Source organism: Petaurus breviceps, unplaced genomic scaffold (assembly GCF_028583685.1).
Source record: "Petaurus breviceps papuanus isolate PSGF00001 unplaced genomic scaffold, PetGlider_PUasm1.0 90808, whole genome shotgun sequence".
Taxonomy (NCBI): Eukaryota; Metazoa; Chordata; class Mammalia; order Diprotodontia; family Petauridae; genus Petaurus; species Petaurus breviceps.
This window is the reverse complement of record NW_027187349.1, coordinates 17,982,455-18,004,533: the sequence shown is the minus strand read 5'-3', so window position 1 is coordinate 18,004,533 and position 22,079 is coordinate 17,982,455. Positions and strand designations below refer to the sequence as shown.

The 22,079-nt window shown below is 36.1% G+C and overlaps 1 protein-coding gene and 1 long non-coding RNA gene across 5 annotated transcripts in view; one reads left to right on the top strand and one right to left on the bottom strand.

Moving 5' to 3' along the window:
• Nucleotides 1-22,079, bottom strand: part of CCDC18 (coiled-coil domain containing 18) — a 106,931-nt gene that overhangs the window by 6,505 nt on the left and 78,347 nt on the right. For all 4 annotated transcript variants that reach the window (XM_069070526.1, XM_069070528.1, XM_069070527.1 and 1 more), the window contains 8 exons: nucleotides 21,655-21,818; nucleotides 19,956-20,169; nucleotides 15,136-15,235; nucleotides 14,127-14,243; nucleotides 12,427-12,570; nucleotides 8,298-8,501; nucleotides 7,056-7,193; nucleotides 4,746-4,946 (listed from right to left, as the gene is read on the bottom strand). In XM_069070526.1, the coding sequence (XP_068926627.1) occupies nucleotides 4,746-4,946; nucleotides 7,056-7,193; nucleotides 8,298-8,501; nucleotides 12,427-12,570; nucleotides 14,127-14,243; nucleotides 15,136-15,235; nucleotides 19,956-20,169; nucleotides 21,655-21,818 (1,282 nt within the window). The remainder of the gene's footprint in view (nucleotides 1-4,745; nucleotides 4,947-7,055; nucleotides 7,194-8,297; nucleotides 8,502-12,426; nucleotides 12,571-14,126; nucleotides 14,244-15,135; nucleotides 15,236-19,955; nucleotides 20,170-21,654; nucleotides 21,819-22,079) is intronic.
• On the top strand, nucleotides 5,727-19,241 carry LOC138147868 (uncharacterized). The gene is made up of 2 exons (XR_011164915.1): nucleotides 5,727-5,819; nucleotides 18,997-19,241. It is a non-coding gene; the product is annotated as an uncharacterized lncRNA (long non-coding RNA).

Here is a 22,079-nt window from a genome sequence, read left to right as displayed (position 1 = left end):
TGCTGATCAGAGTTCCTAAGTCTTTCAAAGTTATTTGTCTTTATTGTTGTTATTGAATAAATTGTTCCCATGGTACTGCTGACTTTACTCTGAATGAGTTCGTACTGTTCTTCCCAGGTTCTTCTAAAGCCATCCCCTTCATCATTTCTTACAGTATAAAAGTAATCCATTATATTCATATACCATAATTTGTTTAGCCATTTCCCAACTGATAGCATCTCCTAAGTTTCCAACTCTTTGCTGTTATTAAAAGAGCTACCATAAAATATTTTTGTATGTATGATTCCTTTTCCTCTTTCTCTGATCTCTTTGGGGTATAAAATTAGCTGTGGTATTGCTAAGTTAAAAAGGACTTCACAAATTTTCAATTTCCTTAGGATTAGAACTCTGTCTCTCATCATCTCTGCCTCTTGGCTTCCCTTCCTTCAAAGCTCAATTAAAATTTCATTTTCTGCAAGAAGCCTTTCTTAGTTCCCCTTAATCAGGGAGGGACTTAGTACCTTTCCTCTGAGATTATCTCCAGTTTATCCTTCATATATCTTATTTTTTTCTTTTACAAGTTACTTATTTTTAGTTTTCAACATTCATTTCCACAAGATTTTGAGTTACAAATTTTCTCCCCATCTCTACCCTACCCCCACCCCAAGATGGCAAGCATCTTGAATACCTCTTCCCCCAATCTGCCCTCTCTTATATCGCCCCCATTCTCCCTTACTTTCTTGTAGGGCAAGATAGATTTCTATACCCCATTACCTATATATCTTATTTTCCTGTTGCATGTAAAAACAATTTTTAAACATTTGTTTTTAAAACTTTGAGTTCCAGATTTTCTCCCTTCTCCCTCCTCAACCAACTCCACTTGGAAGACAAGTAATTCAATATAGGTTATACATGTGTAGTTCTGCAAAACATTTCCATAGTAATTACATTGTGAAAGACTAACTGTATTTCCCTCCATCCTATTCCATCCCCAATTTATTCTATTGTCTCCTTTGACCCTGTCCCTTTTCAAAAGTGTTTGCTTCTAACTACCCTCTTCCCCAATTTGCCCTCCCTTCTATCATCTCCCCTCTTATCCCCTTACTCCCTACTTTTCTGTTGGATAAGATACCCAATTGAGTATGTATGTTATTCCCTACTTAAGCCAAGTCCAATGAGTAAAGTTGACTCATTCCCTTTCACCTTCCTGCTCTTCCCCTCCATTGTAACAGCCTTCTCCTGTCTCCTTTCTGTGAGATAATCCACCCCATTCTATCTCTCTCTTTCTCCTTCTCCCAATATATTCCTCTCTCACCTCTTTTAATTTTATTTTTTAGATATCATCCCTTCACATTCAACTCAACCTGTGCCTCTGTCCATGTACATGTACACACATATACATATAGACACATACACCCACCTATACATATATATGTGTGTATGTATGTATATATTCCCTTCAACTCTCCTCATACTGAGAAAAGTCTCATGAGTTACAAATATCATCTTTCTGTATAGGAATGTAAATAGTTCAATTTTAATAAATTCCTTATGATTTTTCTATCCTGTTTACCTTTTCATGTCTCTCTTGCTTCTTGTATTGGAAAGTCACATTTTCTGTTCAGCTCTGGTTTTTTTCATCAAGAATGCTTGAAAGTCCTCTATTTTACTGAATGACCATATTTTCCCCTGAAGCATTACACTCAGTTTTGCTGGGTAGGTGACTCTTGGTTTTAATCCCAGCTCCTTTGCCCTCCAAAATATCATATTCCAAGCCCTTCAATCCCTTAATGTAGAAGCTTCTAGATCTTGTGTTATCCTGATTGTGTTTCCACAATACTCAAATTGCTTCTTCTTGACTGCTTGTAATATTTTCTCCTTGACCTGGAAACTCTGGCATTTGGCTATAATATTTCTAGGAGCTTTCTTTTTGGGATCTTTTTCAAGATCAATTCAATGGGTGAATTCTTTCAATTTCTATTTTGCCCTCTCGTTCTAGAATATCAGGGCAGTTTTCCTTAAAAATTTCTTAAAAGATGATGTCTAGGTTCTTTTTTTGATCGTGGCTTTCAGATAATCCAATAATTTTTAAATCATCTCTCCTGGATACAGGTCATCATAGCTCCAAGGCCCCCTGTTATTACATCCAGCTTTCAAGTTCTTCCTGGCTTAGTAGGCTACAAAATCATGTCGATACTACTCATCACCTCTCATTTACAAAATTTTACCCTCTTAGGCAGTGCACAGCTAAGCAGAGGGCCCTTTAAAAATATTTACATTACCTCATTCAACCCAAGGGGAAATGTGAAAAGTAAACAATAATTGATTTTATATTGACAGACACTACTTAATATAAAATAGAATGGAAAGCATTAAAAATTATTTTCCCCTTCAGAACTTCCAAAAGAGATTACATGTGTAATTATTAAGGTAGCATTGCCTCCCCAAATATCTTTTTTTTTATCAACAGAAATTATCACGAACAGAAATTCAGTTAAAACTGTATGATAGGGAAAGCCATGAGAAAAAAAAAACTATTGTTACTTAGTAAATCAACCTGGCATTGTGTGAACCTTCATTTCTATTAGTTTTCTGAAATTTAGCACCTAAAAAGCATGAGGCAAATATAATTTTTCTATGTTTCTCTCTTTGCCTATATACATATCTCCCTTTCAATATCTTTACAATCTATTTACGTTCAAATTACTTTAAGATTGATACTCATTGTACCAGTTTTTTCCATGGCAAATTTTTCTTTAAGGTTCTTATTAGCACATTTTAGCAAAGTAGGCTACAAAATCATTTGCTGACACTAGAGAGGCAGACAAAGGATTTGTCCTTTAAACCAAGGTGCTTAATTACAACCTTTCCAACCCAATGGAAAGTTACAGAAGAAAAATACAATGAATCTATAGCAGCTTATCTTGTGCTGGTCCATTATATAGTATATCAGTCATCTGGCAAAGCTATGGCATGAGCTATCTTAAATAACAGAAAATTTTATTGTTAACTTTTTAATTTAAAGTTTTCTGGTAGATATCTAAAATATACTACATACATCCCTGCTAGAAGTACAAGTAATGTGGACTATAACATAACTATTTCTTGATGATCCAGAGTCACAATTAGGAACAGCACTTCTTGTATGGTGCTACACAATCCAGGGATCTTTCAGAAGGTCCTAGGGTGACTGGGTGTGTACTCTCATCCCCTCCCCCACTTTTGCTTTCTAGTGGAAGCTTCTTCTCTTGCTCCTGCCTATTTCCTGCCTATTTCCACGAATGGCTGTTACTTTCTCTAAGTGCTAGTGGTTGACCTTTGCAGTTCTGCTGACTGCCCTTTCTTCTTCTGTCTCTCCTCCCTGGTTTCTAGGCTTATTTGTGCCAGCTAAAAAGCTCTTTTTTTCTAGGTTTGCTCACTGAGTAATTGTCATTATCTTCTGTCATTTTCATATCTTCAGACTTTTTCTAGGAATTTCTATCTTTTACAAGCACAAGGTATTTTTGTTTACTTGCAAGTCTATTTTAAACATTCAAGGATGCCAGGCATCTGAACACTTAATAAGTAGTGTCTTATACTGTATCATCTCAACATAATTTGGGGAAAATAGGATAAGTTTTGGAAATAAAATAGGATGGAAACACTAGACAACCTCCTAGCCTTTTCTTTCAGTCCTTTAGAACATGGCTTTGATGTTTCCTTTAAAATATAATTTCTCTGAACATAGTCATAATTCAATAAAGGTACTAAAAACATGTTTAGAAAAGCTTCCATTAGCGTGGATAACAGAATCACATCAGAAAAGGTATTTTTTAAAAATAGTCTTAACAGAGTTTTTGGATTTTCAGTAACTTTACATTCTACTGCACTTAAAAGTTTTTGTTTTTTTTAAAAGAGCTTCCTTATTTTCAAACAGCCAATTCACATTCTTCTTTCTCGGCCCTTCACTGACAAATCTAACATACAGACCAGCAATTATGTAGCCCTGCTGCATGTTTAATCTTTGTGTATTAATATTGATTTCTAATTCCCAAAACTTTAGAAGCAGAGAAAAATAAATAAAAGTGAACACCTAACTATATGTTTGATGCTTACATACTAGTGCCTATACTCAAATCCAGTAATAGATAATGAAATTTTGTGATTTTTCAACAGTTTAACAATTATTAATTCTGAAAAAAAATTTCTGACTTTTTATTGGCATTAAATAGTAAAACAATATGAACCCTAAAGTTCATATTCCTAAAGCAAGGATTAGGTGAATTTATAATTAAGGTTCACAAAACATTTCCCCTGTAGTAATATGAGAGCACATACCATATTATTAAACATAATATATCACTCCCTAAATTGGGTGCTTTTTTCTTAAGCAGGTAAACAACTAATCATGTCATAGTCTTTGTTGCTGTTCAGTTGTTTCAGTCGTGTCCAACTCTTGGTGACTCCATTTGGAGATTTTCTTGGCAGAGATACTGGAGTGGTTTGACATTTCCTTCTCCACCTCATTCTAATGAGGATGAGGAAATGGAGAGAAACAAAGTTAAGTGACTTGCCTGGCGTCACACAGCTAGTTAAGTGTCTGAGGCTGGATTTGAGCTCAGGAAAATGAATCTTAGGACCAGGCATTCTGTCCACCTAGATGCCCCATCATAGTCTTTATTCAAGCAAAATGTATAAGAAAAGTAGGTGATTAATTTTTATGCATAAGAAACATATTTCTTTAAAGTCAGACCTTTAAAGTTTTCTGTACTTTATATTCCACTTACTTTAACAAGCAATGCTTCATTGGCAGCTTGAATCATTTCATTCTTGTCTTGCACTTGTTTATGCAGACTGCTTAATGTACCCTGAGTCTCTTCTAATTCATGTTTTGCCTTCTCTAATTGAATATTTAGTTGCTGAACTGAAGACTTCTGGTTGTCTGAAGATAGCTTCCACTTTGTACGATTCTCTCGATGTGTAAGCATCTAAGTATTTTGGATAAAAAAAAAGTCATATATTTGATTTGGTTTTATTTTTCCTTAATACTTTACTTAATTTAAGGTAAACACATGAGCAAAACAAGCACCTGGCTCTTTTTATGGCTAGGAATGTTTCATTTCTCCAAAGTTCGTTTTCCCACAAACCTTCTGTGTGAGTGGGTAGTTTTGAAATTTGCATTTTCCTGCATCACTATTTAGAGATCGTTACTCTTTTCCCCTTAATTTACTGCAATGCCACCTTTTCTCATTTTCTCATTGAATTAATCTCCTATTTAAAATTAATACCCATCCAAAGAGAAAGACTATTTTTAAAATGGTGTATAGAGCAATAAAACAATGCTACTAGGGACAAGTTTTACTTCTCTTAAAGGAGTCTTTGAAAGGTGCTGGAGGATTAACTTCAGTTCACAATTTAGTGCTCCAATAAATACTTGTAATACAATTATTTTGTGTTGTTGGTTAACATAAGGGCCATGTGGCTTGGGCTACTAAATGTGAAGGAAGAAAAGCTATTCCACTGTTATGAAAACTGAAGATCTGGAATTACATTCTTGTCAGACATAAGACACTTTTATGACTACTTAAGACTGGTTCTCCCTATCTTTCACAGGCTGGAAATGCAAGGACTCATCACAGACCCAATGTCACTCTGACTGGCACAGGAACTTTGATCAGCTGTTTCTAGTCTGGGCCAGGTGGCTGCCTTTAGTATCCTGGTGGTCCCCCTGGTTTCTGGGGGCTTGTTATTTTAATGCCAAATTTAGGGTACATACCTGACTAGCCTAGACCACTGAAGCTCAGCCCTTCCATGTTCAAGAGATTTGCCAGCTTCAACTTTCTTGGTAACAGGGATTACAGGTGTGCATATGCCACTTTGGATGGTAGAATTTTTTTTTTTGCTTTTTAGAGGGCAAATGGGGTTAAGTGACTTGCCCAAAGTCACATGGCTAGTAATTGTATCAAGTGTCTGAGGCCGGATTTGAACTCAGGTCTTCCTGACTTTAGGGCCGGTGCTCTATTCACTGTGCCACCTAGCCACCCCCTGGATGGTAGAATTTCTACAATTAATTAACAACCATTTTATTCAATGTCTGCTATTTTGATATCTTACCACACTAACCTGGTGACCTTCTAAGTTCCCAAGAGCTTAATTATCATTTCCATACAGATGACTACGGATGGGTACATACAGCTCTAGTCTCTTTCCTGGGCTTCAGATTTGCATCTCTAATTGCCTATTAGACATTTCAAACTGCATGTTCCATGGGCATTTCAAATTCAACAAATCCAAAACAAAAAAATTTTTCCACGCAAACCCACCCTTCTCTTCTTAAACTCATGTGAACATCTCTTTTCCTGTCCAGGGCACATGTTATCAACCTTTCAGTCAACCAGGTTTACAACATCAATGTCATTTCTCCATCTTCACTCCCCTCACTCCAAAGATCCAGTTACTTGTTTCCTTCTAACGCCATCCCTTTAGTTTAGGTCATGAGCACCTCATGGCTGGACTACTGGAAAAGCCTCCTAACTGGTATCCTTGCCACTCTGATCCTTCCACACTTGCTAAAGTTATTACTCTAAAGTGCAGGTCTGACCACATCACACTCTTATTCAAGCTCCAGTGGCTCCCCATTGCCTCTAGAATGAAATTATAAACCCCTCTGTGTGGCTTTTAAAATCTTTTACAATCTGGCTCCTGATTTTGTAATCAATTCACGGCCTTCTTGCCATCTCCCTTCACTTGCCTTTGCACCAGCTGTCCTCCATGCCATAATACACTGACTTTATCACCTCTTGACATCCCCTGATTCCTTTGAAACTCAGCTCAAGCACTCCTTCTAAATCAAGTCTTTCCTTATCCCTCCAGTGCCAACACCTATTTCCCAAAATACATGCTCTCTTCCCCCAAATGACTGTAAGGTCCTTGAAGGCCGGGATGGCTTTAATATCCCATTATCCCTAGCACCTATCACAGTGCCTGGTGCATACCCAGTAGGTGCTTCATAAATGCTTGCTGATTGACCTTCGCAAAAAGACCAAGGCATAATCCAATTAACATGAGTACAGTCTACTTCAATTTGTTTTCTTTACCTCTAGATGATAAGCTTCTTTCAATGATTCTATTTCTTTTAACAGTTTCTTTACTTCCGCTTGCAGTCTTGCTTCCAGTTTAGTTTCACGGACTTGTGAAGCCCCCAGTTCTTCAGCCAAATGGTTTGCATGTGCTTCCTTTAAAACATACATTGAATAGAGGCAATCAGTTATTTTCATTTAAATTTTTATTAAATCTAAACTAATTCAGCAAATGAACTGAAATGTAGTTTGCAAAATAACTGTTTAATGAGTGGCTACTCTGTACAAGGCATGTAAAAGATGCAGAGAAAAGTGAGACCAGATTCTTTGCCTATAAGGTACTCAAAATCTAGTGCAATACCACAGGCTCCTTGACTTGGTCCTTCCAAACTTGAAGATAGGTATGATGAGATCAAATATCGAACTATCTTCTGTAAGGCATGTGAACTGTTCATAGTAATAGCAACATGCATCACAGTGAGGGAAGAACAAAAATAATACTATATGATCAGTATAATGAGGAAAATCAGTGTTTGCAGAAGTTAGTAAAATTTTTAATTAATTAATTATATAATTAGGAAATGTAGACTAAATATTATTTCAGAGTATAGGAACCACATGGGCAGCAAACGCTTGTAACTTTATTTATATCTGTGTAATACCTATATTATATAGCATTTAGATACTTTTTGGCACTAGTATCATTTATTATAACCCAGTCAGGACTGGGCATACGTAAGGTAGGTAACTTTCTAGAGAACTTTCTTTTCACTCAGGAGTACAAAAACATAATACCAAATGACCATCATATATATATTCCTTGCTGATACTGTTTGTGAGTGTAGTCAGGCAGAAAATATATGTGTGTTTATGTATGTGTATGTATATATATATATATATATATATATATATATATATATGTGTGTGTGTGTGTGTGTGTGTGTGTGTGTGTGTATTTTATAACCACACCCACCCATAAACCCTCCCTCCCCGCCCCCACATACATAGTATGCATGCTTTCAATCAACTCAGCGAGCATTCTGGGCCAAAAATATTAACTGACCCCTCAACTAAATTAACATCCAGCCAGGTCAGTTAATATTTAAAAGTTGTACCAAACTAATTTAATAATATGTATTTAGTTGCAAAAATCTAGGTCAATAATGTAGTCAGTTACTTATTCATTAAATCTGTTTCATAAATCCAAAAAAATGGATGCCATAACTTAATAATTTTAATAAAACTGTTTTGAGTAGAAACCTTCTCTCTAGAAAGATGTTTTGTTTCTTCTACTTCATGTACAAGTCTCTCAGCTTCTCTCTGGGCTTGGACTTGCTGCCGGCGGGTCTCTAGCAGCTCCTGATGAGTTTGCTTCATCTGTTCCTCTGCTAACCTCACCTGCTGCCTTAAGTCGAAAGCTTCTTTGTATTGGGCTGCAATGCACTGTTCCTGCTCTTTCATAACCTGAAAAGTAGAAATCATTCTTAGGTTTCATGCAAAGGATGAAAGCTCTAATTTTTTCCTGATGCCACTTGAAAGAGTGGGAATAGTGAACATTCCAGTTCTGCCGCTCATTACCTTATGACTGAGTAAATTACTTAATAACAGCTAGCATTTATAAAGCACTTTAAGGTTTATAAGGTACTTTACATACATTACCTTATATGATCTTCAAAAACTTGTGAGGTAGGTGCTAGTATTATCCCCATTCTACAGATGAGGAAAGTAAGACTTGAATTCCCATCTTCCTAACTCTAGGTCCAGCATCACTGTGCTGGAATCATGAACCTCTCTAAGTGTTGGTTTCTTCATTTTTAAATTGAAGGATCTGGACTCTTAAATTTCAAAGTGCCCCTGCCCTTCCACCTCTAGATCTATGATCCTACACAAATTTTTTCTGATTGTGTTTCTTCTCAAGTTCTTCATATATTAGGACATCTTATCTATTGTGAAACTGTAAGAGAAAGTGTTTCAGAAAATACCTAGCAACATATAGCCATTCTCTTAGTAGAAGCATATTTTATCAGCACAATGTCAATTAGACAGGTCTAACAGAACTTTTGTATGACCCCACAGCATCTTAGCATGCGCAAAAACTACATAAAAAGTTAGAATCCTTTATTATTATAACTATACAATATTTATGTCAAAATATAGAAGAAAACAGATGAAGCTACCTAAATCTCCCATGCTAACGATTACTATACTTATAAAAGTACACACATTCAGATACATTTTGCCTTATATGGTATCAAAGCCATAGCCCCACTGTTTGTTGCAGGAATTTTTTTTAATTGCAATCAGTGATCCCCTATCAACCAGAAGGGTTAGCATCAAGGCCCTACCTCCTATTCCAGAAGCATTTCCCAGGCAGCTCCCTTTCTGCTAGTCCCTTCCCTCTAAGTTTACCATCCATTTACACTTAATATGTCTGGTATGTAGGAGGCCTGAACTATGTGAGCAGAGAGAAAGGACAGGAGGGGAGTGATGTTGTGGAAGTAGAAATAGTAATATTCATCACCTGATTGGAAATATGGGATAAGAGAGAGTAAGAAGCCAAAGATGATGCCAAGGTTACTAACTAAGTAACGGTAAAAAATGGTAATACTTTGAAAGAGATGGGGAAGCATGGAAAAGGAGAGGATATTAGGTCACTGATAAGGAGCTCAGTTTTTTGATATGTTGAGTTGGAGATGTCTCTAGGATGTCCACTTTGAAATAGAGAAGAGGTAATTTGTGATATGAGACTGAATCTCAGGGGAGAGACTGGGGCTAAATATATAGATCTGGGAGTCATCTATATAGAGAGAGTAAAGCCATAGAAGACCAAAGTATAGAAAGACAAGAGAAGTGGACTTAGAACAGAGCCTTAGGCTGAAGTTAGTAGATATAATATGGGTGATAAGTCAGCAGAATAGTTAAAAAAAAAAAAAGAAAGAAAAAAAGTGATCAGACAGATAGAAGAAGATACAGGAAAGAAGAGTTATCAGGAAAACTCAGAAAAGAAAGAACATGTGAGAATAAAGACTGATCAAAAGTGTCAACTGCAAAAGATAAGTAGAGAAGTATTAGGACTAAGAAATCATCAGAGCTGGTGATTAAGAGATCAGCTGAATGCTGAGGTCAAAAGTCAAAGGGTTGGGGTGGCTAGGTGGTGCAGTGAATAGACCACCAGCCCTGGAGTAAGGAGGACCCGAGTTCAAATCCTGCCTCAGACATTTAACACTTACTAGCCATGTGACCTTGGATAAGTCACTTAACCCCAATTGCCCTGCCTTCTCCTCCTCCAAAAAAAAAAAGTCAAAGGATTAAGAAGTATCAGAGAGAAGAGGCAACAATGACTATAGATAATTTGGTTGAGGAATTTGAGTGAGAAAAAGAAAAGAGATAGGAGAAGAGCCTGAAAAATAGTAGGATGTAATGAATTTTTTTCAAAGAATGTGGTAGATAGATATGCACATATTTGAAAGCAGTATGGAAGACAGTAGATAGGGGGGGTTGAAGATCAGAGGGGATGACTGAGTGGGAAATCTGCTGGTTTCCTTTTTCAGTTGACTAATCTATTCATTTTATTGGACTTCAAATTCCTTTTCACAAAGTCGGTCTTTAATATTTTCTATATCTTCTTCTATTCAGATATTAAAAGAGTAACTAAGGCTACCATAATAGATCTTAATTGTTATAGCTGCACAATGAATGATGATTCCTTAAGATAATTAGGTTCTAAATAAGGTAGAAATATCTTCTTTTAAACCAATAATAAAAAAAATGTTAAGACTTAAAATCTCTATAAACTATAATTCTAGATTATCCTAGGTAATCTGCTGAGATCTAGTGCAAAAGGTTTGACCTTGGAGAGAAAGTCTACCACATTATCAGAGACTGGGAGACAGAAGAGAGTAGAGGATGATATCAAGGGATTTTGACATGAAGAGAAGAAGAGGGAGCTCACTGATCCTCAGGTGACAGGGGAAAGAGGGAGATGTGGAAGCTTGAGAAAAGCAAAGGTTTGAAACAACTTGTATGACAAGTTAATTAAATTAATTAAAGAATTAATTAGGGTGAAATGAAAGAATTACTTTGCTATCACAAGGGAGCAATTGAAGCTCAATAGCATGAATTTATAGTGTGATTGTGAATCGTTCTTCAGATCTATTCAGTAAAGGAAGTTGATGGTGGGAGTAAGCCAGGGCTAAAGTTTGACAAGAGATAAGTGGCTATAGGACAAAGAAGTGAGTGACTTGAAAGTAGAAAATAATAAGAGTTGAGATGAGATGAGAAGAAAGTCAGAGAACTAGGAGTGAAGAAGGGACTGGAGGTAGTGATAAGGGCAAAAAATAGGTACAAGAGTGAGGCACAGGGAGTGAGGAAATGATAGGAAATTATGGTCAGATCTATAGAATGTCAGATTTTTAGAATGTTTGATTTTTGATCCAGGAAACAGAACGCTTGTGAGTAATAATGACATGAAAGGTATGACCATCCCTATTTGTGGAAGAAGTGTAATGAAGGTTATGGGAATTAAGAAGATTGAGGAGTGAGAAGGTTAGGGGACTTGAGGGAACAACAAAGAAAAACCGAAGACAACAGAGATGTGGTTGAAATGAGACCTAGAACTGTGAAAGCAATTCTAAATTCTCTAAGTAGAAATGGAAAAGTCAATACAACTAAAATTAATACTCATGATATAAATGCCTTTTCACTCAACAAATCACTTATTTCTTGGGTGCCAACTATATGCAAAGCATTGTGCTACTAGGATAAATATAATCTAGTTTTTATGTTGGATTACTCTTTTAATTTTAAGGTTCCTGAATATATTCCACAAGTACATCTGTATCAGTACTGTTAGTCTCCAAATAAAACCTCCCAAAGGTTAGGTATTACATTTGTTTAATTCTTCTTTGGCAACAGCTATGGGAGTGCCACACATAAACAGATCTGCCTAAATTAATGATAGCAAATTAAAAACCAGAGAAACACTCAAATATGCATCTACTGTACCTCACTTTAAAAAAAACAACCTTCTTGAAAAGATAAATAAGGAGCTGATTCTTCACTTAGCAAAATTAACCACAGTATCCTTTTAAAGACAACTTTCCCCTCCAGGGCATTGAAAACATGATTTAGCATTCAAAAATTTTACTTAATATTTTTAAGTATATACAGTATATAAAACAAGCTATACAGTATAAACTATCTATGGAATCAATATTGGTTAAATGGGAACAAATGCCTGATATTTCTTATAATTGAGAAAATAAGAAGTTTGATCAATAAACATGAAAGCACTGAGCAATGTCACTCATGCGCAATAATAGGTGAATGACTAAACAAAGAGGACGGTTTTCATTCCTTAGGGGAAAAATCATTCAAAAGAATAACTTACAGTCTCAATCTCTGTTATTTTCTGTTGTTTTCTTTCAGTTTCCTTTTTCAATTGACTAATCTCCTGCTCATTTTGTAGTGCTTCAAATTCTTTTTCACAAAGCTGGTCTTTACTATTTTGTAAGTCTTCTTCTAAGACTTCTACCTAGATATTAAAAAAAAATTAATTAAGGTTATCATGACAGGGCTTAATTGTTATATTTGCACACTGAGAGGCAATTCCTTACAATAACTAGCTTCTAAATAAGACAGAAATGTGTTATTCTTTAAGCCTACAATAGACAAAATGTTGACTTAAAATCTCTATAAGCTATCTTTTTATTTAGCACTATCTCATATTTTTTAAAAAAGAAAAAGCTTTTATAGTTATAGAAGTAATTACAAATTATGTCATATGCATTTACATGATACAATTGAATATCAACGAATATTTCCATTTTTTATTGGCAAAATCATTAAAATGTACTTTATTAGTTTTTCCATCACAAATTGTAGTCATTTTTTCTTACCTATTTATTTGGTCCACATAAAGAAATGTACAAAACTGAGTCTTTTATCTATAAGCTCTATAGATAGAGCTTAATCTGAAAAATGACTTTATGTCACACTATTGGTGAATATTCTTTGAATATTTGAATATTTCTCTCAATATTCTTTGCTAGTTTTTTACTTCCAGAACACTTATCTACCTACACTGACTTTAGCACCTGCCTCACTATATTCTTATTATGGTAATCTCATCCAGTCCCACAGTTTCAGAATCATTTTTATAGGGCTGATTCCCAAATCAATCTATATTTCCATCAATGACCATTTTCTGAGTTACAAACCTATATTTCCAACTGTTTACATAGAATCTCTATCTGAATATTCCATGACACCCCAAACTTAATACAACTAAAACAAATTCATCAGATTCCCCATGATTCTTTCTGACTTTTCTATTTCTATTAATGGTGACAACATTCTTCCATTACCCAGGCTTGAAACTCTGGACTTAAACCTTTGACTTTTCTTCCTTCTTCAGTCCCTATATCTTATCAATTGTTTAAGTTCTCTTAATTAAATTTCTAAAATACCTCTTGGTTCTGTTGCCTCATGTTCATTTCCTCACTCTAATTTAGGCCTTCATGAGCTATTTCTTTAACAACTCAAATACATTCCTGACTAGTTAACCCATCTCCATTCTTTGCTCACCCCAATCTGACCTTTGCACATTATTACAAGTTTAAGCTTTTTTTAATGTGCAATTCTGATTACATCATTTCCCTGCTAAAAATCCTCCAAAAGCAGTTTTGAAAAAGTTTTCCACTGTACAATCAAAAAAATTATTTCAGGTCATGTGTCTTTTAACATAAAGGATACCAAATAGTTTTAAAATGGAAACATTTTAAAATTCAGGTTACAGGTTCTATGGAACCAATTTTTGCATTTTTGGGGTGGGTGGCAAATCTTCTTTTTGCAGATATGAATTTCTAATCTGCTACCCAAAGGGAAAAGTGCCGCATAAATGAGTTATTGTTTTTGCTGCCTATGGTAGTCATTTTTGTCACAATATTTGTAATACTATATTGTGTATAATGATGTCATGTGTCTGTATTTTAAAATAAAGTTAGGGATTTTTTACTATACCTACTATCCAAATTACTTAAGTTTCAAAGTATTCAAAGGCTTTATGAAGAACTTGTATAATTAAGTTACCTGTTTATTAGATTCCTTAAGTTCTTGTTTTGTTTTCTCCAGAGTACCCTCTAATTTAATTAATTTTTGTTCCATTTCTCCCCTATGTTCACGAATAGTAATATCCAACTGTGTAACCTAAATATGAAAGCAAATATATACACAAAATTGCTAAGGAGTCTTTTCTACTATGACAAAATTATCAGGAATACTCATCTTTTTAATAAAGTTAGTACAAAACATATTGTAAAGTATTCATGGGAAGCATAAAGAATTCAAACACATTCTCAAAAGTAAATTATTAAAGGGCAAAGCTATTAATTCCAATATTTTGGGTCATAAACAGCCGATATACATTATTTTTTTTTAAAGCAATTGGGGTTAAGTAACTTGCTCAAGGTTACACAGCCAGTTATTTCTGGGTGTGGTGCTGAGTATCTGAGCCCAGATTTGATCCCCAGGTCATCCCAACAATGGAGCCCGTGCTCTTACTTGCTGAGCCAACTGGCTGCCCCTAAGCAATTGGGGTTAAGTAACTTGCTCAAGGTTACACGGCCAGGTGTTTCTGGGTGGGTGCTAAGTGTCTGAGCCTGGATTCGATCCCCAGGTCATCCCAACACTGGAGCCAGTGCTCTTACTTGCTGTGCTACCTGGCTGCCCCCCACATACATTATTAATCTAATGGACAGAAATTACTATAATCTCAAATAAGATTACTCTCACTATATCAGTTTTGTGACAATATGATTACTAGTTAAAAAAAATAAACAACTCCTCCACCCAAAGATTACTATTTAAAAGCTGCCCAAAATCTTATTTCTGTCATCAGCCTTCAAACTACCTTCTAACTAGGGAACCAAATCCTTTAATTCCTGTTTTATTACATTTTATAGCACAAGGGGACTCAAAGGCTCAGATATCCCAGTCTTGTAACTTAAGAATTCATATGTCAATTCAGCAAATGACATCAAACTCCATTTAAGTGTGTTGCAATACACAAATCTATTAAAGTATCATTGAAGAAACTGACTTGTGCGGCTCTTTGCTTCAGTTCCCAATTTCTATCCTTTAGTGCCTGGTCCATGTTAAGAAGCTCTTGCTTTTTGTCCTCAATATCAAGCTTGCACTCTCTACAATTTGACAAAGAAAAATACAAATAACAAAAGGAATACTGAAAATATTTTAACTTTATCAATAGATACAATTCAACTACCAATTTTTCCTGGAAGCTACAAAAAGAATACATTTCCATATCAATATTATTACTTGATCACAGCATTCTCAAAGGCAAAATAATGTTATTGTACATTTTGTCATTTTAAGATGAATTCGAGGCTTTAGCCCCAGGGTGGGCCTGACCAGCTACTGGCTGGAGGGACTCCAGATCAGCAGCAGCTGTGGCTGTTTCCAGATTTATCAACACATAGATGTGAAGGACAAAGTGAGAGGTCAGTGCAGTCTAGATTTTGGGACCCAATAAATGGGAGTGCATGACTTTTGCCCCCAGGGCGAGAAGCCACTGAGACACTGGCACAGCCAGCCAGTGCCAAGTGGCAGCTTCAGCTCCTGGCCTGCAGAGTGTAGGGAGACCAAAGCACCAGTCTCAGGGGTAATCACTCTTGCTTTAACCTGCTTGGATCTGGATTGCAGTCTAGGGTAGAGGTCCTGGGGCGTGTGTCCAGCTTGCCAGAGCATGTGGAGGCCTCAGAGAGGGCACACATCTAATACCTCCGGCAGCTGAGAAAACCCCAGCATCTGGGATGAAAGCTCCCTTGTCTGGTGGCAGAGTCCTACTGTGACAAAAAGCCCAGGGGTCAAGTGACTGAGGGGCTACATGACTAGGCAAAGGAAACAAAGAGACAGAAGATTCCAACATTAGACTCCTATTTTGGGGACAAAAAGGAGCAAAGCATGGAACAGGAGGAAGACAGTGAAGTCAGAACTCCTGCACCAAAAGCTTCAAAGTACAATACAAGCTGGCTACAGGCCAAATAGGACCTTAAAAAGCAGATAAGAGAAGGGGAGGAAAAATTGGGAAGAGAAATGAGAACAACGAAAAAAAATTATGAACTGAGAGTCAACAGCCTGACTGAGGAAAATAATACCTTAAAAAATAGACGAACTCAAATGGCAAAAGAGGCTCAAAAAGGCAATGAGGAGAAGAATGCCTTAAAAAGCCGAATTTGCCAGATGGAAAAAAGAATCTCAAAGGCTCACTGAGGAGAATCATTGCTTCAGAATTAGACTGGAGCAAATGGAAGCTAATGACTTTATGAGAAATCAAGATGCTATTAAACAGATCCAAACAAATTAAAGAACAGAAGGCAAGGTGAAATATCTCATGGGAAAAACCACTGACCTGGAAAATAGATCCAGTAGAGATAATTTACAAATTATTGGACTACCTGAAAGCCATGATCAAAGTAAGAACCTAGAAATCATCCTCCAGGAAGTTCTCAAAGAAAACTGCCCTGATGTTTTAGAACAAGAGGGCAAAATAGAGGTTGAAAGAATCCGCCGATCACTTCCTGAAAAAGATCCCAAAAAGAAAACTCCTAGGAATATTATAGCCAGGTTCCGGAATTCCCAGATTAAGGAGAGAATATTACAAGCAGCCAGGAAGAAACGATTTGAATATTGTGGAAACACAATCACGATAACCCAGGATCTGGCAGCTTCTACACTGAGGGATCGAAGGGCTTGGAATATGATATTCCGAAGGTCAAAGGAGCTGGGATTAAAACCTACCCAGCAAAACTGAGTATCATGTTTCAGGGGAAAATATGGTCATTCAGTGGAATAGAGGACTTTCAAGCATTCTTGCTGAAAAAACCAGAGTTGAATAGAAAATTTGACATTCAGATACAAGAAGCAAGAGAAGCATGAGAAGGTAAACAGGGAAAAGAAATCATAAGGAACTTATCAAAGTTGAACTATTAGCATTCTTACATGGAAAAACAATAATTGTAACTTATGAAACCTTTCTCAGTAGTTGAAGGGAATAGAAATATATATATATATATACATATATATATATGAGGGTATATAGGCATATGAATGTGTGGAATATGTGAATGTGTGTATATATGTTTACAAGTATACATAGATAGAGGGCACAGGACCAATTTAACAGAAAGGGATGATACGTAAAAGGTGAAATTAAGAGGTGAGAGAGGAATATAATGAGTGGAGATGGGGAGAGACAGAATGGGGTAAACTATCTCATATAGAAGAGGCAAGGGGAAATGGTTACAATGGAGGGGAAGAATAGGAAGGCAAAAGGGAATGGGTCAACCTTATTCCCATTGAATTTGGCTTGAGAAGGGAATGAAATACACACTAAATAGGGTATCTCACCCTACAGGAGAGTAGGGGGGAAGGGGATGAGAAGGGGGATGATGGAAAGGAGGGCAGGTTAGGGGGGAGGGAAGTTGGAAGCACCCATTTTTGAAAAGGGACGGGACCAAAGTAGAGAACAGAACAAGTGGGAGGTGGGACAGGAGGGAGGGAAATATAGTCAGTCTTTTACAATATATCTACTATTTGAATGTTTTGCATTAGCTACACATGTACAACCTATACTGAACTGCTTATCTTCCCAGTGGCGGTGGGTGACAAGGGAGGAAGGGAATGAATTTAGAATTCAAAGTTTTAAAATCAAATGTTTAAATATATATATATATATATGTATATACTATTATAAATACTATTTTACATATACTTGGGAAATAAGATATACAGGCACTGGGGCATAGAGATCCCCTGGAAAAGTCGAAAGGGGTATGGAAGAAGATATGTTAGAGAGCAGATTGGAGGAGGGGATATCCTGTGGGACTGCTATTTTGGGGCAGTGGGTAGGGGAAAAATGGAGAGAAAATATGTAACTCAAAATCTGGCAGAAATGAATGATATAAATCAGAAGTTAATAAATCATTTGAAAAAAAAAAAAGATCAATTAATAGAAGTTAGTTGTCAAAGCATAAGCACAACCAAAAGATTAGTTTGGGACAAGAATTAGAAATCATGTTCATAATTTTTTATTAATCAAGGCTAGCGGTCTCTAATTTGACTTTCATAGGTAGGACATTATTACAGTCAGCAAAATGGTATTTAAAGCATGGTAGATATCTCTATTGTAGAATTGTTTATGTTCACTTTACTATCTCTTTAAGATAAAAATGATGCTTTTCAGGTATGGAAGAAGATATAAGTTTAATACAAATATATCTTTTAAATGATCTGTAAAGTTTCTTCAAATACAATCTTCTTTTAAGTGTAATTCTGAAAATTGTTAATATTAATATCTTTTGTTTCAAAACTGCTTTTTTTTTTAAATCTCTGAAGCATTTTACTTGCTAAAAGCAGCCAAATTTGGAATTGCAACCCAGGTAAAAAATACTTGTAAAATAAATTCCTCTTTTTCCAAAAACCTTTTAAATTACTAAGATCAGAAGTAAAGTGGGACTGAGATATTATTCCTATCTTTGTCATTTTGAACAACTGAGATGAAGAGGAATTTTTTAAAAACAAAACTTTTCTATTCTTTATCCCAGTTTGAAATGTCCAAAGGTACAAATAACAATTAAAAAAAATCAGCTTTCAAACTTGGAAAATAACCTATTTAGAACTTTTCTAAAAATTCTTTAAAAAGGTATAAATCAAAAGTAAACACTCATACTGCTTAGAAACAAGATATTAAGGATTCTCTGAAGTAAGGATAATAGGCTTTCACGAACTATCCAGACCTTGGCCTTTTTAAAACTCTGGGTTAAATGGATTATTTTAGGTCTGGTCTAGAAGTTAAGAGCTCCTGAGCAATGTTATTAATAGCAACATATTCATAGATCAATTTTAAGGCTTACTATGTGCTCTTCTTTTTTTTTCTTTTTAGGGGGAAGGCAAGGCAATTTGACTTGCCCAAGGTCACACAGCTAGTGTCAAATGTCTGAGGCTGCATTTGAATTCAAATCCTCCTGACTCCAGGGCCAGTGCTCTATTCACTGCTCCACCAAGCTGCCCCCAATGTTCTCTTCTTACAATGACCTTGTGAGGTAGACTATACAAGTATGTTATATCCAGTTTACAGATGAGAAGTTGGGACTCTGAAGGTTTAATAATAAACTCACATGTAAAAAGCACATTAATGTTTTTATATATTATCTCATTTGTATACATTATCTCATTTGAGCTTCACAACAACCTTGTGAGCTAAGTGTTGTAGGAATTATCATCACCATTTCAGAGATAAGGAAACTGAGGCCAAAAAAGGTTTAATGATTTTCCCCTGGGTCACAAGGCTAGTCATTGTTGGAGATACTCACTCCTATTCCGGGATCTCCCACTAAACAATCATCTAAGTTGAGCTCAGTCCTCAATCTGCTTCTGTTATGGAATAATTCCTACATATTGCTTCCCATAACCTATTGTTCTGATGCAACTACTTAGCCCTATTTACTTCTGCAAAACACTAGTCCAGCACTTACTGTTATTAATCGCCAGCATCCCAGTGCCAACAGCTCTAGCCCATTGGTGACATATGGGGCTAATCCAGGGGTGGAAAATATGTTGCCTTGAGGCCACATGTGGCTCTCTAGGTCCTCAAATGCAGCTCTTTGACTGAATGCACATTTGGTCTTAAGGCCACAGGTTCCCCACCCCTGAACTAAGGCTATCCTTGGCATTAAAAGAGCTAAAGCTGTGAACAATAGTGTACAATGAAAATGGAGATTATTGGTCTGATAGATGGATAGTCTGGGGAACCAGGCTAGCCCTAATTTCATCTATCTGGGTCCTTTCTGATTTAAAGCAAGTTGAGATTTCTAATGTGAAATAATTTCATTATAGTATCACCTGAGTTCAGCAGTGAGATCCTTTATGGTGGAATACTTTTCTTCTAGAGATATTTGAGCATTCTGTAGTACATCTCGTAATTCCTGTAGCTGTTTTAAAGTATTTTTTAATTCTACATGAGCATTTTGCAGTTCAGTCTCTAGCTCTTCTCGTTTCTGCAAGGCTTCCTTTAGATCATTTTGAGAATGTTGCTGTAGTTTCTCTAACTCTTTCACTGTTATGAGGGAGAGTAATTTTAAAACCATAATTTAATATTTCAGTATTGAGATCTCTGTAAATAATGATAATTATTAACAACCAAATTTGAATCATCTTCAAGTAATTATAAAGTATAAAAGAAAAGAGGAAAACAGTGAATACTCATAGTCCTTTCCAATCTCACAATACTAAATTCTCACTTTATTACATTTCAAAAATCAATCAAATTGACATTCATTTATTAATTTCCTATTATGTGCGAGGCATTGGGCTAGGTGCTAGGACACAAATACTAAAGTGAGACAATGAGCTTATATTCTACCAGAGAGATACAACATGTTTATAGTTAAGTATATACATAAACAAAATAAATACAGTGATGATAAAAACTGAGGGAATCAGAGAAGGCTTCTTGAAGGAAGTGGCATTTGAATTGAGTTGAGCCTTGAAGAAAGCTAGGAGTTACAAGTGACAGGGTTGAGGAGGGAGGGCAGCCTCTGCAAATGCATGGAGGGAGGAGATAAAACATAACATAAAGGTAGTAGTAAGTAGGCCAGTCTAACCAAAGCATGGAATGCATGAGGGAAATGCTGATCAGCCTGGGACAATAAGGTGGAGAAAGACTGTGAAAGGCATTAGATACCATCCAGAGGTGTTTCTACTTAATCCTAAAGACCACAGGAAGTCACAAAAGTTTCTTGGGTTTCTAGAGGAGTGACAAGGTCAGATCTGTGTTTTAGGGACAATAATTTGGCAGAAGTGTGGACAGTGGATTATAAGGAGAGAGACTAGAGACCAATGAAGAAGCTAATACATTGGTCCAGGTGAGAGGGTCTGTACTAGGGTGGTACAAAGAAAGAGAAGATGAATATGAGATATGGTGATGAGGAAATATCAACAAGGATTGATAACTGACTGGACATGGGAAGTGAACAAGTTAAGGGAAGAGTGGGATATGACTCTTGGTTGCAAAGTAGGTAATTAGAAGATTCTTAACTCAACAGAAATAGGGAAGCTATGAAAATGGGTGGATATGGGGGGGGAGGATCAAGAGTTTTGTTATGGACATGTTGAGTTTGAAGTGCTTATGGAACACCCAGGTAGGGAGGTTCAAATAATAGTCATCTGAAGATGTGGGACTGGGGCTCAGAAGAGAGATGAGGGCTGGATATGTAGACTGAGTCCATGGGAATTGATGAACTCATCAAGAGAGAGTGCAGAGAGAGAAGAGAACATCATCCAGGACAGAGCACTGGGACATACCTATACATAGGGTATACGACATGATGATGAACCTGCAAAGAAGACTGAAAAGCATTAAATGGACAGGCAGGAAGACAATCATGACAGATCAGCATCATAAGACCTAAGGAGGAGAAAGTACACATAAGAAAGGAGTAGACAACAGAAATTAAGGAGGATTAGAACTGAGAATGAATTTAGCAAGAAAGAGCTTGAACAAAATGAGCTGACAGCTAATCCCAGCTAAACTATTGCTTACCAGCTTTCACTTTTTTATCTAGTTCTGTCTGTGTTTGTTCTAAGGTCATATCTAAATGTTTTAACTGGATTGTTTTATTCTCTCCATCCCGTCTTAGGTGAAGTATTTCTTTCTCCATTTGAACCAACTCATCCTTGCACTGATCCATCTCCAATTTTATGTGCCTGAACAAAAAAGGAAATAAAGAAGTAACAAATGAAAAATTAATTCCAGTACTTATATTTTATTGATTTTTATGATATATTCTGATTAAGCATTGATTATAATACATTGAATGACAAAGAGCACTAAAAATTTTTTAATCAGGCCTTTAAGTGTAAAAAATACTCAAATATATTTACTTTTATTCACATGACATAGTTACCTATTAACAAAGAAAATATGAAATATCTAACAATACTAGTAGTGGTGGCTCTGATTTCACA